Genomic DNA, 17,342 nt, shown 5'->3' with positions numbered 1-17,342 from the left:
GAGATAGACCAAATAAGTACGAGTCAGGGAACAGATGTTTCCCTCCCTCCTAACAAATGTACCCCCACCATGACAAACAGGCTTAAGTTATTTGTTGGGGGGTGGGGAGGAGAGCAGTTTTAAGCAACCAAGTGAGTTAAAATTCCTATCAATACAAGTGTTTAAAAATTGAGAACTGTAGCTGGAGACTTAAAACTCAGATTTCACCAATCTAATTTGGAAGCAGCAAATAAAGTCATATCAATTTTTGGAGAGACACAGCAAAAAGCTAATTTTGTTTTAAAACACTTTGCTGTTTCTAGTGCTCCAACTGGAGACAGGACTTGCAGGGCCAGAATTTTAAATACCTTAACCAGTGAGTCACCTTCATAACTTTTTGAAACATTCATCTTCATGCAGCTCAATTCCATTATCTTCACCAAAACCTAGTAAAGGGTTGTCAGAAGTAGGCTGCCCCGTAACATGGATTCCCATGAAATGGCTTTTAGAAAGGATATGTATTTGATTGTTGGTCCATCTGATGAGCAGTTAAACGAAAATAGTTAATACTAGTGTATCAGAGTATTAAGTGATACACAAGTAAGAACTGCACGTACTTTTACCCCCCTCTTTTCCAAACCAATATGTTCTGCCTAGTTCCATTTGTAAGATACATTATGAGGTGGCTGATCATTCATCTTTCTGTTGAACATCCTAGCATATATCAGCCTTGATATATTAGTATAGATTACAAATCCTCTATATCGGGGTCGGCAACCTTTCAGAAGTGGTGTGCCGAGTCTTCATTTATTCACTCTAATTTAAGGTTTCACGTGCCAGTAATACATTAATGTTTTTAGAAGGTCTCTTTTTATAAGTCTATAATATATAACTAAACTATTGTTGTATGTAAAGTAAATAAGGTTTTTAAAATGTTTAAGAATTTTCATTTAAAAATAAATTAAAATACAGAGCCCCCCGGACTGGTGGCCAGGACCTGGGCAGTATGACTGTCACTGAAAATCAGCTTCCGTGCCACTTTTGGCACGCATGCCAAAGGTTGCCTGCCCCTGCTCTATACTCCTAAAGCCAACAGAGGACATAAATAGGCATGTAAACAAACCTATTATATGCTTTTTCTACTAATATTGATCTGCTTTCTCTAAAACTAAGAGACTACGCTACAGATATCACATGCACAGTAAAAGCTTCAGGGATCATCATACAAGAGGTCTGGTTCTTATAAATAACTTAGTTTATTAAGTCAAGTAAAAAAAAAAATTCAGTCAGAGGGTTGAAAGCAGATTCCCTAATGCAAATTTTTCCCACTTACATCGTTTTTCAGAGTACAATATTTCTATGCAGCAAAGGGAGGGGAAAAAAAAAAAAGACAAGGCAGCATTAAGAGGATTTTATTTTTGCTTCCTTAAAAAGACTCTTATTTTTAACTCTTACTTACACTTACTGACTCAATGCTCCGTGCTCAACTTGCTAGGTGTATTTAAAAGTAATATTCTTTGATAGAATAATAAAATCAAGAATAAAAAAATGCAACTTCTAAAAATCAGAAGAAAATCTATCCAACTAATATCATATAATATTACTTGACAGTATACAATCAACATTTGATATCTGTGTGATAGTTGTCCCTACCACATCAGATTTTTTGTTAGTTTCTTTTTTGAAACTTTTTTTTAATTACGCACTAATTACTCTCAAACTTTTAGATATTAGAAAAGCAAACTCTTGCTAATTGGAAATAATGAAAACTTAACAGCATTTGAATAAGTGCTATTAAAAATAAGGTGTTTTTTCCCAAGCCGCTACAGAAGAAAAAAAAAATCTAGCATCTCACCTTTCTGTATAGAAGAAGTTCATAATCCCTGCCCTACAAAAGAGTGACATCATTACTGAAGGAGTTTATCACAACTAGTGCAGAGAGTTCTTTAGGATACTTATAATTTTGACTAGGTGCTCCTTTAAACGGTGATGGTCCATCTGCTGAGAAATTAAGAGATAAGAAACAGATTAGTTTTGCTGCCAAAAAATCTGCCATGACAAACTTTTCAAAGAAAACTGAATTCTGTAAAATAAAAAGGGGGGAGAAGAAGAGGGAAATGAAAGATAAAATTTACCTTTGCTCAATATCTTCTACCAAAGTACTCAGTGCAAAAATCTCAGAAGATTATGGTAATCCTAGTACACTAAACAGACCTTATGAATTTACATAGCGGCTTTTATAAACAATGTTGTCTTTTCACTTGATTCTCATTCAAATTTGTGAAATCTATTTGGTTTGTCTGGTATTTTCTGTTAATGTATCCCTGGGATCGGCAACCTTTGACACACGGCCATCAGGGTAAGCCACTGGCGGGCCGGGCTGTTTACCTGCCACGTCCGCAGGTCCGGCTGATCGCAGCTCCCATTAGCCACAGTTCGCCGTCCCAGGCCAATGGGGACTGAGGGAAGTGGCAGCAGGCCGAGGGATGTGCTGGCCGACCTTCCCACAGCCCTGATTGACCTGGGACAGCGAACCGCGGCCAGCGGGAGCTGCGATCGGCCGAACTTGTGGACGCAGCAGGTAAACAAACCAGCCTGGCCCACCAGGGGCTTACCCTAAAAGGCCATGTGCCAAAGGCTGCCGATCCCTGATGTATCATAGCCTAATATTCATGCAATATATCTGGGATATATATAATTGAAAAATTAACGTCAGAAGTCCTCACCATAACACTTTAAAAGAAGAAAATGGACATATGATAGACCAAATCCTCCTTGCTGTTTGAAAACCCCTTTACAATTTTTTTTTAAATCCCTTCTCTCAATTTAGTTTTATTTTACTGTTATACTGAAGCTTTATCTGAAAAGATCCCTTGGGGTTTTTTATTTTCTTTTTCTCCAGTTGGTGCACTAGAAACAGGACACTGATAGCACGAACATGTAGTTCTGTAAGTCATCAATTAAGCTAATTGTTTTAGTATGCATGCTCTACTGTTTATTTTTATATAAATTTGGTGTTAACTACTACTTCAGAACAGTATATCTCAGGAAGCCTGTGTAAATGCTGTATTTTGGATCACAACAAAATGTTTTAATGTTTATTTTTTTAAACCAAAAATTGTAGATGACAAGAAAACTCCCTCACTGAATATCAGTTTTAAAATAAGAAACACTACCTATTTATATACACACTTACAACTTGAAGTCCTCACTGGTTTCTATTCTGTATTCTAATGTACAGTATTCATACTTCTTTCCTAAAAAGTTTTGTAGTTCTGTGCAGAAAACTTAGTGTTTCTATAATATTCTTGTACTAACTGTACCTTACAGTAATTACAGTATAAGAAATTAAGGGTCATAATGAACATACCAGTCTTTTGCTCCTTGAACTTAACAGAACTTCCAGCTTGAATTTCAGCTCTGCTGTTCATAGTTTTCCCATAGCAAAAATTCCAAGAGTTCAAAATATAGGTCTCAATAGCGAAAACAAGTGAAGCAGTTTCTAAATTTAAAAATTAGTACTAGAACAAACGAAGGACATTATAGTAACTGACTCCAGAACTATTTTTTGACATATGCTGTAACACAGGATAAAGAACAGAAGCTTTAATGCTAAAGTTCTCACCACTTTTTCTCTTGGCTAAACTAGTTACTAAACACATGGGCATTTGTTGGAAAAATCTGCGTAAATAATTTTTTAGACTGTAAAGGACAGAGAAATTATGGGTGATAAAAAAGTTTTAAAAATGTTCTCATCTCAGATAAGGCTTGTTGTACGCTCTCCGAAAGGTCTGTGTACCATCTCCAATTGGCCTCAAAGGGTGACTATGTTACCCTTTAGAAGATAATAATAGCATAATTCTTTCACCATACTACAAACAGAATTAGATCTAAAACCTATAAATCAAGTCACTTAGAGTAAGATAGAGGTTAACACTATGTTTTATAAAATATGTATATAAAAGAAAAAAAAACAAAACATGCACAAAAAGAAATCTGCATTTTACTTAATAGTAAAGATCCTGGCCAAAATGACTAATGTTTAATAAACCCATGCCTCAATATGCAACACTGAATATTAAATACAGTATAAATATTCTGATTTCTTCAAGAATAAAATGTGAAAGGTAAATATTAGCTTTCAGGAAAAATTAAGTACACTGAGAATCAGAATTGCTATAAACTAGCTATAAATTTACTACCAATGAAATACTGTACTTCAAGAATTTTGATAATGATTTACTGGAAGCCAGGAAAGTGGGAAATACCCACCTATTTTTGCACTCTCATACCTTAATTTATTGCTTTTTTCATATATTATATTTTGCTTGCAGTCTTTGGACCCAGTGAAGGGACTGCTTAAATTAAAAAGCCCCAACTGCACCAAACTGCTAAAAAAAATTTTAATTCAGCCCTCAGCACAAAAGAACACAGCACATTTTAAAGATTAAAATAATTTACAGATTTTGATCACCCTTGAATTTAAACAGCACTGTTTCAAAATATTACAATTACATCTATCATTTCAACAGCAACAAGCAACACAAAGTTACAGGTCTCACTATTTTGAAATTATTTTTTTCACATTAACGAAGTTAAATTAACTGTTAGGGTGATTATACAGCAATCCATACGTTTCACAGTATGTACAATTACGATTTTTAACAATACTGTCAGTTAGCATAGTTTGAAGTAACTGACATTTTAACTTGATTTTATGCTGTAGGTAATGCAAATGCATAACCAGTTGTACTATACAATTTGTCAAGTGTTCAGTTACACACTTTGTTTAGAAATTAGTTACTTACACAACTGGTCATTTAAACGACGAGGTCAAGCTGTGTATAAAGAACAATTATCATAAAATTAAACACAGTCCACAGTTGTTTTTTAAGTTCATTCATGAACTACTGACGCTTTTCAAAATTAACATTCACAGATTTCTATTTAACCATTACATTTAGTGTATCAGATAACTAGCGCCCTGCATGGATACAAAAAGGTATATCCGCATCCCAGCCACAAAAATTGTCTGTGGATATCTGCGGATTTGCAGGGCTCTAAATAGCTCTACAGGTAACTGCACAGCAGTGACACAGGGCTGTGTCAAGCCCCAACCCTCAACCACCCCTCCACTTCTCCCCAGAGACCTCTTGCCCTGCCACCTGTTCCGCCCCTGCCGTACCTCCTTCCCCGCTCCTGGCAGAGAGGCTACAATTCTGGGCCCTTCTATACATCACCGCTCTCCCCGTGGGGGGCTCAAACAGCTCTACACACTTGCAGAGGCTCTAATGCACACAGCTATTGCCGCCTGCTCATTTAAAGAACAGCCACACCTTCAAAATGGCACTTGGCTTACTCCTTTCTGGGAGTTGTCGTTTACTTCCTCCATCCGAGCAAGCTGGGGACTACAACTCCCAGAATGCCCAGCCTGCTGCTGCATGATTTAGGGAGCAGAGCTGGAGCCTGCAGGCTAGGTGATAGCCTCTCCATTCCAGTGAGTGTGTGCTGCAGACCCTTGGTCTGCAGATATCAATAGATAGAAAGCAGATTCCCATGGATTTACAGGGCTCTACAGGTAACACTTCAAAATGTAGTACAGTATACTCTTCCCAAATATTAAGCAGTTGGCTGCATTTACTGTTATCAAATTTGTAAGTGATTTCAAACCCTTAAAAAAAGTTCATGTTTATACACACAAAATCATAGCATTAAAACAAATGCATGTTCTACACTAAAAAAAACTGAACACAATTGTCAAAAGCAATCAGAGTTCTGTATATTAAATGAAGGCTTGAACTATTGTAACAGATGTGTTTTTCCTTTTACGTTTCATGTGCAGGAGTCAGTGTCCATAAAACCTAGGCTTAAAAAGAATATGCTTGAAAAAAAATGCAAGGAGTCACAGATTTTTTTTAATATATGGCTTTTGCCAACTGGTGCATGAGGGCTGCTGGAAAATACTAATTGTCTAAGTTCAATTAATATTCTTTGCCATCTTTAATGTTTTATAGGCAGTTCTTAGTCCAGCCATTTCAAATGGTTTTAAGATAACAAGAAAGCGCCCTGCTATACAATGTAAAGAATAAGCCTCTTTAATAGTGTCTGCCACTTGGCGGTCCAGGCCATCTCTGGCCCTGTCCAGGTGGCGGAGGGGATGGTACACCGGATCCACTGGGAAAGCTGTATAAAAGGATAAAATCGTAATTATTTTTTCCTCTCAAGATAACTGCTTTAAAATAACGAGTCACAACGCTACATTACAATTTGGATTTAAACTTATTTTGTTCTTAGCAATCTCATGCATATTTAAAAGGCTTCCACAGCAGTTAAAATTACTACAACAATGGAATCTGAAATGTTTACATAGGATATGGCCCTTGATTTTAATACTTGCAAGAGACAGCTTTAAAATTACTGTAATTTTAGGTTTCAAATAAAATCAATTTTAAAAAGACAAGACAAAGCAACGTTCTTACCCTCTTGGCGGAGGGAAACGACCGGTTGGCATCCACAGCATCCCTCTGGCTTTGGGATGAGGTGGCCTGCCTCTGAAGCCCATTGGTCCTGGTGGTGATGGTGGAGGAGGAAGTCCATGTCTGCACAGACAAGTCCAAACAAACAAACCCTCTGGTATTCTTCCTATGTGAACCAATTTCTCACTTACAGAAACTGGACTACAGCACTACACATCCAGCATTTTTAAACAAACACCTTTCTATCAATGTTCTCAAAACTAACCTTGTGGTGGAAGTGAGAAAGGATCTCTCATCATTCTTCTCATGGGTGAGGATGGTAGAAAAGGTGGCCCCCCCTCTGCCTCCTCTTCGGCCTTGGGGGTCAGGATATAGACTCATTCTTCCTATCACACGTCTGGAAAGACACTTGTTTTCAGTACAGATCTGAAAGTTAAGTTGCATTTATTTCATTGTACAGTTACAATGATACAATAATATAAAGTGAAGACTGTAAAAACTGCTCCTGGAACTGTCTTTGTAAGAAGGCATGAATAAATTGTCTAACATTAGATGTATGTCTACTGCCAAGCTGCAAGAAAAAACATGACTACTTACTAATACTATACAGTGTTTACTGAAATTAGAGAAGAATGGAATGCCAAATGAATACAATGAAAATAGAGAGAACTTTTTTATAGAAATCTTTAAACAATCAGCTATTTGCAAGGAGTCTCTCCCCAGCTTCTTACCATCTTGTTCAAGGGAAGTTACATGTAATGTTACCTGTTTTCTATAGAGTGATTCTTTATTGGGCTACTGAAGTTAAGTGTTAATAGTTTTTTAACTTTGTTTTTAATTTTGTTAAAACTACAAATGGCTGAATAGGTTACTGGTTCCAATTCCTGCTTCTCATTTTGGGTTGACATTTCCTAACCCTTTTAGCTTCATGTTTCTATAGGTTTATAGTGGCCAGCAATTAGAAGTGTTCTTTTTTCATAAAAGGATAATACGTATTTCATGCAAGTCTAGTTCACTAGTGCTTACATACTATATGCTATAGACAACTGTAAGATAAATTCGTTAAAGCTCCCCTTTCCTACTTCCAAAAGATTTTGTGTTAAGCATCACTTTACAACCACGTAGAGAAATGTACATAGCTTGGTTACATAAGGAAGAATTGCTTAGAGTAAATTTGTCTGTGGAGGTAAATGAGAAGTAATGGCTTATGCCCCACATTCTTCATAGTAAGAAAAGAAGTACTTGTGGCACCTTAGAGACTAACAAATTTATTAGAGCATAAGCTTTCGTGAGCTACAACTCACTTCATCGGATGCATTTGGTGGAAAAAACAGAGGGGAGATTTATATACACACACAGAGAACATGAAACAATGGGTTTATTGTGTGTGTATATAAATCTCCCCTCTGTTTTTTCCACCAAATGCATCCGATGAAGTGAGCTGTAGCTCACGAAAGCTTATGCTCTAATAAATTTGTTAGTCTGTATTCGCAAAAAGAAAAGGAGTACTTGTGGCACCTTAGAGACTAACACGGCTGCTACTCTGAAACCATTCTTCATAGTGATATTATTAGGATATGATTATGACCTAACTATGATGTATTTTATGCGATAGGTCATGTAAGATATCATTGAAAAGGTTATGATTCACTGAATAGGATTACCCTATTTGTATGCATGTATCATTTTGGTATCTGAAATTAGGACTACTAGTCTATGCATTTATTGCAAATGTGTTTACACCTGGGGAACACCCACTAGACAGAATGCAATCAGTCTAGATGGCTGGCTGGAAAGGGCCATTAGGGAAAACAATAGGTCTTAGAAGATGCTAATCTCCCACTGGGGAGCCTTCCTGAGGACGCTACAAACAGTCTCTGAGTCATGGCTGCTGTCCCCATACAGGAGCATGTGACCAAGTCACCTGGTACTGGACTCCACCTTGGAATACCAGTGTTTTTCCCCTGACCAGGCATGGGAACCCAAGAGGGGAGACAAATGGTTCCCGCCATATGCAAAAGTTATTTAATGCACGGGGAGTGACATCATCATGGTTCTTCACTGACTCCCTGCCCAAGAAGACTGCCGGAAACACCTGAGAAACAAAGACTGGACTAGGGGAGAAGGGCTGAACCCAGGCTAGAGGGATTTCTAGCCTGTAAAAGGAATACCTGGAGTTTTAAGCTGAAAGTGCAGCTTGCTCTCAAGAATCTTTGCAAATTGCCAAAACCAACAATTAGGGTGAGAATTTGCTACTCATATCCAATATCTTTAGTATTTTAAGCTTAGATTGCGTTTTGTTTACTTGCTAGGTAATCTGCTTTGATCTGTTTGCTATCCCTTATAATCACTTAAAATCTCTCTTTTGTAGTTAATAAACCTGTTTCTGTTTTGTCTAAAACCAGTGTGTGGAAATCATAACGGGGGGCAGAAAGCTGTTGTATATCTTCCTCCACATTGAAAGAGGGGGCAAATTTCATGAGCTTATGCTGTATAGATCCCTGTGCAGTGCAAGACGGTATAATTTTGGGTTTACACTCCAGAAGGGGGCGTGCCTTAGGAACTGGGAAGTGCTTTAGTTGAGCCTTCCCATGCAGAGCTAATCTCAGCATCTGTGTGTAGCTGCAGCTGGGTGTGTCCCTACTTGTATGTGTGCTGGAGGAGCCTGCTTGAGGGCCTGTCACAGCAGTACGGTGTAAAGGGAGCCCAGGCTGCTGAGTCAGTGCACAATAGTTCCAGGTGGCACCCCGGGGGGGACGGGAGAACCCGTCACAGTAGGGTCACAAGGAAAGACGAAAAAAATAAGGAGCCTCCATATTCTTTAAGGCATGCTGGCCTTCCCATCAAGGGTGGGATTGTGGGGTAAGGCCTGAAGGTCAGATCCCACTTGCTGTGCTGCCTTGTTGCATCACTCAACCAAAGGAATGACAGTTCCTGAAAGAGGGCTTTGATTGGGTAATTATGGTCCCTGCAACAGACTCCTGAGTTGGCTGCTGGGGCCCTGGACAGTTAATAAGAGGGTTATGAAAAGAAAATGATGGCCCCTTCCTGCTCTGGCCTCCAGTGCAAAACACTGCAGCAAGATGCTATTGTTGTTCTGCAATCCCTCTTTATGGTAAGACTCTTAGCTCTGTTGTTTTTTTCCCCAAAACTATAATGGCTTTATGCCTGGGTGAGTTTTTCCTTTTGTAGATGTTAGGGATATTCTCTTTTTTCCTTCCCTCTCAACCTCACCACTGGTAATTGAGGGCGCTCTTCCTGACATCCCCACTTTACAGGTGCTGCTTGGAAGAAGTATGTTGTAGTGAGTGGTTAGTGCAAGAGTGCTGGAGACAAGATCTTGGAGTTTTAATCTCAACTCTTTTTCCACAGATCCCCTCTGTGCCTTTGGGCAAGTCATTTAACCCATGCCTGAATTTTCAAATCTGGGAAATGAATGTAATAATATTTTGATAATAATACTGTCTTCCCCCCCCCCTTTTTTTTTTTTTTGGTGAGAGCGAGAGCAGGTGCCCCATCTGTCTAGCTGCAAGACCCCATGGTTTTGGTTTTGGAGACACTATTCTGCAAAACTGTCTATAGGGGAAATTCCTCCAGTGAGAATAGTGTCTTTTACAACAACCTCCCCACCACAGAGATCTGCAGGTCCCTGCTGCAACTCACTCCTACATCAGACAGAGTTGCAGCATCTGAGATGCATTTGTGCTTTTATTTTCACCTTCTCCAAACAGACACAAGTTTACACAGTTTGGGTCTCCTTAATGAAGAACTGCTTTTAGAAAATTTGCACATAGAGACATAAGAGGGCCAATTGGACTATTTTACTTTTCAAGCTGTGACTGCAATGAAAGAGAAAGAACAATCAGTTTCCATGTCCTTTAATTAAATTCGTATCTCTAAATATAGTAATGAAATAAGCATGTTAAGTAAGTATATATAACATATATACACACCTTGTGCTATCAGCCTGCTATAACTGTTAACACATCTGTAAGTATGACAGCCAATACCTCCACATTCAAAGTGCCACAAATATTTAAGTGCTGTACTGTTATGGATATGTTATCTATCACACAAGATCAAAAATAATTCCTAGAGTAGAGTAGGACAAAAGCATTGTTTAATAATAAAAAGCTGTTCTATTTTCCTGATAGAATCTGACTACCAAATCTCTTTTCCCTCTTCAGTAACACTCCCACCCAAAAGACATTAATTTCAAAAGTAAATATGTCTTTGAGAAGTTCACAACTGAAAGCTTCATTTATGAAAATACAGATTAATTTACATGAAGTCACCCTTAACTTCAACAATATATGTCAAGGCTATCCCAACTATTCATCATTGTCTTTGAAAGCATTCTATTTTATTTGTAAAATTCAACGTTTACCTTATGTTACAGATTGGTCCACCTACCATAAAATGCCTCTTCTTGAGAAAGTCAACAATGCAATAAAAATTATTAGTTTGCCAAGTATTACCTTATGAGCCCATTAATTGTTTTGCCTCGCATTTTCCCTCTGACATATGAAAGCTGTCCCTTGTTTCCAAAATCTCTGCCACCTCTTCCTTTGCCCCGACCTCTTGGTCCCCTGAATGTAAAGGCAGGAAACAAATGAAGGCAATTACCTTTGCTTTGAAAACTAAATTACATCTCCATTAACAAACTGTTCCATATAAACTGCCCGCTGACACACTGCACAATGCCTATTAGTTTACATTTTTTAAACTTGCATTCTACTTTTTTTTTTTTTTTTTTTTTAAAAACCATGCATTCTTTGATTCTAATCCTGTTGCTGTATAGGCATGATCCAAAGCTGACTAATGTCAATGGAAAAACACCCTTTGGATTAGGCCCTAATTGAGTATATGTTGAACAACATTTATCACATTTGCCTCAAATTAGAACAGTCATGATGAGAGCTACTGCACATGAATATTCTGGGGAGCATGAGTTACCTACAGACTGAAATTTTCATTTTCTGTCAGTGAAATTCACTCTAGTAGAGGGGGGGTCACATAAAGCTCTGTTCTGGGGCAAATTTTGTTTCACATTTATACCATGACCTTTTTCAATTTTGTAGTTGAGACACCACCACTTTATATATAACAATCATGAGAATAAATATTAGCAATATGCTACAAAAATCAGGGAGTTGCAAACAAATTTAAGGGACTGACAAAATATCATTTTTGAATAAAAGTCATACCACAAGAAAAAGGATACCAGCATTTTCTACTCCATGTATTAGTTCTCAAATTTAGGAAAAACTGGAGAACACCAAATGGACTAATTTAGAGTCTACCAGGAGTTAATATAACTTTCAAGATACTAGAAAGAAATTTTAGGGCCAGATTGGAAGTGGACAGCCACCAGGAAGGCAGCCATAGATGAAAAGGGACGTGGAAAATAAGATAGAATTTGAAAACATAAGGCATATTCAAACATATCCCAGGAAAGCAAAAAGTAAAGTAAGCAGCTAGTGTTATATGGTGCACAGAAGTTCTTAATTTAAGTATCTGACAAGAATTCTTAATATAAGAATCTTAGATTAATATAAATTCACTAAACCAAATACTTTTAGATAAAAATGTTTTCTCAAACTATTCTAAAAAAGTAGTTTAGTCTACAGAAGAATTACACTTTGAGTTTTTGGTGTTTTCATTTGAAACAGAATATGCATCCTGATTGGTTTTTTAGTAAACTGTCAATCTAGTTAAAGTGAAAATACAGCAAAATACCTGAATATACATCTCAGCAAACCCTACACATGGATCTTTTAGACTTATATGCAAACCCTTATAAAGACACTAATGTCTATAGTAGTTACTTTATTAGATGAATTTAAAAAGCAAGCTTAATATGGAAATCAACCCATCATGCCTGTAAAAGATGATATTTCACACACAAAGGGCCCCCAAAAGAGAACAACTATTACTGAAAAAGGTGCATTTCTTTAGGTACTTTAAATTATTATTTTAATTGTAGATGCTCACTTGCTTTTGGTTTCTGTCATGTCACCACTTTCAATAGCAGAGTCAGCCCGATCCATTGGCATCTCTATATCCTCCTCCATCTTAAAAATAAAAAAGGCATTCGTTGTCCTGGAAGTCCTATTAATAAAGTGGCTGGTATTTCAAAAAGCCTCAGCCTAGCAAAACATGCTGAAAAGGCAATTACACAGTTAGTGATGGATTACTCCCCTTCAAGAAATTTCTAATTCTATATATTGGTCTGGCGACAATGATTGCTCCCAGTTCTGGTTTTCCACATTGTATTATCCTATTCTGTAGGGCTGTTGATTAATTGCAGTTAACTCACATGATTAACTCAAAAAACTAAAACTGCGATTAATCGCAGTTTTAATCACACAAACAATAGAATACCAATTTAAATGTTTTAAATATTTTGGATGTTTTTCTACATTTTCATATATATTCTATTCTGTATTGTAATTGAAATCAAAGTGTATATTATTTTTATTACAAATATTTGCACTGTAAAAATGATAAAAAGAAATTGTATTTTTCAATTCACCTCGTACGTGTATTGTAGTGCAATCTTTGTCCTGAAAGTGCAACTTACAAATGTAGATTTTTTCCATTACATAAAAACTGTTACTGCAATCAAAAACAAAACAATATAAAACTTCAGAGTCTACAAGTCCACTCAGTCCTACTTCTTGTTTAGCCAATCGCGAAGACAAATAAGTTCATATACATTTACAGGAGATAATGCTGCCCTCTTCTTATTTACAATGTCTCCAGAAAGTGAGAACAGGCATCTGCATGGCACTTTTGTAGCCGACATTGCAAGGTATTTACGTGCCAAATATGCTAAACATTTGTATGCCCCTTTATGCATCTGCCACCGTTCCAGAAGACATGCTTCCATGCTAATGATGCTGGTTAAAAAAAATTATGCCTTCATTAAATTTGTGACTGAAATCCTTAGGGGAGAATTGTATGTCCCCTGCTGTTTTACCCACACTCTTCCATATATTTCATAGGTTTCAGAGTAGCAGCCGTGTTAGTCTGTATTCGCAAAAAGAAAAGGAGTACTTGTGGCACCTTAGAGACTAACAAATTTATTAGAGCATAAGCTTTCGTGAGCTACAGCTCACTTCATCGGAAATGCATCCGATGAAGTGAGCTGTAGCTCACGAAAGCTTATGCTCTAATAAATTTGTTAGTCTCTAAGGTGCCACAAGTACTCCTTTTCTTTTTGCATATATTTCATGTTATAGTAGTCTCAGATGATGATCCAGCACATGTTGATGAACCAGGAAGAAGAGAACACACAAGTGGATGCTACATTGGCTTGTAAAATGAAGTGGGGAAGAAATAAAAAAAACAGGAGATGAAAGACAAAATAGACAGCAAGAAGGAACTGATAACATTTAAGTTAGTGGAGTTTTATTTATACACACAGTTTCATGTCTTTACAGTATGTCTCTAGAAGATGTTCCACAGCTAGTGGGACACTGGGGAAGCTGTGCAGACAATGATTTCATTCAGCAACAACGATCTGCTGTTAGTCACATGGCTGCCTACAGTTGGCATGTAACCAGGTTACAGAGAAGATTTTTAAATATTTCAAATCCTTTTCTAGATTTTCTGTCCTGAGATTTCAGAGTAGCAGCCGTGTTAGTCTGTATTCACAAAAGGAAAAGGAGTACTTGTGGCACCTTAGAGACTAACAAATTTATTTGAGCATAAGCTTTCATGAGCTACAGCTCACTTCATCAGATGCATAAATTTATTAGTCTCTAAGGTGCCACAAGTACTCCTTTTCTTTTTGTCCTGAGATTGACATTCAGGATCAGACACATCAATACATTTTACTGAATCAAAGACCACTATGAAATACATACGTAGGCAACAGTATACACTAGAAAATGACTAAAGCATCAAATCTAAAGGAATAGAAACTGGAGTCATCCCAAAACGGCAAAAGGAATAACTAATGATTTACCATTTTATTGAGGTATAGTTAGGCCCCTAAAGAGTGTCAATTTAGACTGTACTCAAAATACGTTTTAAAATTACAATTTAAGATTGTAAATATAATATAAATTCACTTTGGTTAGTGAGTTTAAAATATATTTATTGTATTTCAGTGGAATAACTCCAAATAATATATAAATTGAGAAATAGAGGATAGCTTGTGGATAAGGCTATGGGAAAAGATTCAAAAGACCTGGATTCAACTCAGTTCTGCCAGAGACTTCATATGTGACCTCGGGCAAATCATTTTTTCTACGCTTCAGCTCCCCACTTGTAAAATGAGGTTAATACTTTTTTTTCCCATCCGTCTACTGTCTTGTGTACTTTTGACTAAAAGTTCGTCAGGGCAGGGACTATCTCTTACTATGTACCTATACAGTGCCTAGCACAATAGCACCTTGATCTCTGTTGCACTTGTAGGTGCTACCCTGTGTTCCATGTAAGCTGTGTGGTTGGGCAGCCGCCCAGGAGAGATTTAAGTGCCATGCAATTGATTCGCAGAGCCACACATATCCAGCCGGCAGCATGCGTTTATTGTAATTTAATCCTCCTTCGATGAAAATACTGCCAACATTTATTTTGCTCCTGAGTGAAAGCATTTTAAATTTATATGCATTCTATTCACACTTTTAGTTGATTCACCTTAACTTTCTTGTGTACCGCTCAAGGCAAGCCAAGTGTCCATCCTGCTCTACTACACCATGCTTCCCAGCCGGAACAGTACAGACTGAGCGGGGTCACATCAGTTCAACGACTCTCACATTTCTGAGCAAGCATCTTGAGGAAAGAGCAGAACAGATGTGATGCTTCTCAGGAGGGAAGAACCAGGCGAAAGGCGGCAATGAATGCAGTCTAGTGCATAAGCCATCAGCGTCGGGCTAATTCCATCCTCCGAATAAACCAAAGCAGGAGCACGGCGGGGACAGCACAGTAATCCCACTCAGCTGAAGGAGAAGAACAGTAAGCATCTTTGTACCATTTTCTAATAAACCAAATAGTTCACTAAAAAAGCAGCGCTGATACAGGGAACAAGCGACCAGGGCATATCCACGGGCGCTGTTTGAGGTCCGTAGGGTAGAGAGTAAAGCCTAGGAAAACGGGTTACTATTTAAACCTTTCAGAGTAGCAGCCGTGTTAGTCTGCATTCGCAAAAAGAAAAGGAGGACTTGTGGCACCTTAGAGACTAACAAATTTATAATATATTTGTTAGTCTCTAAGGTGCCACAAGTACTCCTTTTCTTTTTATTTAAACCTTCACCCCCTCCCCCCGCCAATAAACGACAAGAGACATCACATCACACCTCGACCAGCGACTGCTCAGTGTAAACAGAGGGGGGAACGGGACAGAAGAGGCGGCATCCCATACAGTCTGTGGCTCCCATTTAAAGAAGCCACTGGGTTTCATACCAGCCATAGGACAGCCGGGACAAAGGCTTCCCGGGGCTGGTTTTCTGCTTACTTGCAGGACCCCGCTTCCCGCCCCCCGCCCCCAGTTTCAGTGGCGCGGCAGCCCCGGAGAGCGCCCCAGCGGGAGACGCGGGAATCGCGCGGCAGGCGGGGAGCATCCAGCCCACCTGAGGCGCGGGGATACCGACGCTCCGGCCGGCTGCCGCTATCACAGGGGGTGCCTGGCTTCGGGGCTCGCAACCCCCAGGAGAGCCGGAGGAGGGGATCCCCCCTCAGTGGCTGCTGAGGGGGATCAAAGGGGGTAAGTGAGAAGTGTGGGGGGGGGGCAGCCCCACTCCCCGCTCAGGCCCGGCTGCACCGCGCGCTCCCAGGGAAGGGCCAATCACAGCGGCCAAGGCCCCGCGCCCCCCGGGCATGCACCGAGCGTCTCTCGCAGCCCCGCCCCACAAAGAGCTTCTCAAAATGGCGCCCGAGTGGGCCGGCGAGGCGGAGAGCTCCGCCCACCCCTTGCCAGGGGCGGAGCTTCTCTCCGCCCGGCCCGCAGTGGGGGGGAACGTCACTGCGTAGAACGTCCCCCGTTTATTAACGCAACCGGGGCTGCCCGGGGGCCCCGCCTGCCGCGGCTGAGCGGGGTCGGGAGAGCCGCGGCGTGGGGGGGAGTTTCCCCACCCGCCCCGAGCAGGGCGGGAGCTGGTGGCCCTCGGGGCGCCCCCCAAGCGATGGGCAGTGACTGCCCTCGCCGGAGGTGGCGCTCACTAGGGCCCGTGAGGTCTGACCGCCTCTGCCACCGCAGCCGCTGAGCTTCCTCCTCACAGAGGACCGGACCCCTCCGTGAAGGGCGGGGGCCGCTGAGTGGGGACCCCAGAGCCTCTTGCACTGCGCGGGGCTGCGCCCTGCTGCGGCTCCCAGCGGGTGTCACTGCCCCCTCGCAACACTCCTGGCCTGGGGGCTTGCCTAGAGGCTGCAGGGCCAGCCCCAGCGCGGTCAATGGCAGGGCTGCCAGGAGAGGTCATGGGGCCCTCGATGCTCCTGCCCTGTTGCGGCAGGAAATGTGAGACCCATCTGGGCGCGCCTCCGATTTTTTCAGTCCCTCGCTTCTCCGTTTCCTGCCAGGATGCAACTGCCCCGTTCCCGTGAGAATCCCATGCCCCAAACCCTAATCTCTGGGAGGGTCTCACCCTTCTTATCCGTGCCTATTAAAAAGCCACTCCTCACCCCATCTCTCTGGATGACAAGTGAGCATCCAAGAGTGCTACTTAGATGTGTCTAAGACCAATTCAGCATCTCCTCCAAGCTGCCAGGACAACAGACTTGCTAGTTGTTGGTTTACATGGCATAGCTGGCCATCCTCTGTAATATATCTGGAAGATAAGCATGCATACAGCAGAAGGATACAGAGACCCTGCACTTCACACACACTGTGCCACTTCTGATCCAAAGTAATTTGCAGATGTTAATTATCATCATCACAACATT

At 40.1% G+C, this 17,342-nt stretch overlaps 1 protein-coding gene across 18 annotated transcripts in view; it reads right to left on the bottom strand.

Annotated features, from left to right (window-relative positions):
- The window catches only part of LOC122459520 (collagen alpha-1(XVII) chain-like), a 32,346-nt gene extending 15,960 nt beyond the window's left edge, over positions 1-16,386 (bottom strand). Inside the window, exons 1-7 of one of the 18 annotated variants that reach the window (XR_006280273.1) lie at positions 16,181-16,363; positions 15,919-16,145; positions 10,934-11,044; positions 6,721-6,852; positions 6,459-6,578; positions 3,736-3,814; positions 1,935-1,977 (exon numbers count right to left, since the gene is read on the bottom strand). Coding sequence is in view for 8 of the 18 variants with exons in the window: in XM_043511836.1 (XP_043367771.1) it covers positions 6,075-6,162; positions 6,459-6,578; positions 6,721-6,852; positions 10,934-11,044; positions 15,919-16,145; positions 16,181-16,282 (780 nt within the window). In the remaining 10 variants the exon portion in view is untranslated. The other 17 variants (XR_006280266.1, XR_006280268.1, XR_006280269.1 and 14 more) reach the window with 17 other exon arrangements.
- Between the last annotated feature and the right edge of the window lie 956 nt (positions 16,387-17,342).

Source organism: Dermochelys coriacea, chromosome 3 (genome assembly GCF_009764565.3).
Source record: "Dermochelys coriacea isolate rDerCor1 chromosome 3, rDerCor1.pri.v4, whole genome shotgun sequence".
Taxonomy (NCBI): Eukaryota; Metazoa; Chordata; order Testudines; family Dermochelyidae; genus Dermochelys; species Dermochelys coriacea.
Note: the sequence above shows the minus strand (reverse complement) of the source record. Positions and strands in the feature narration are given on the sequence as shown.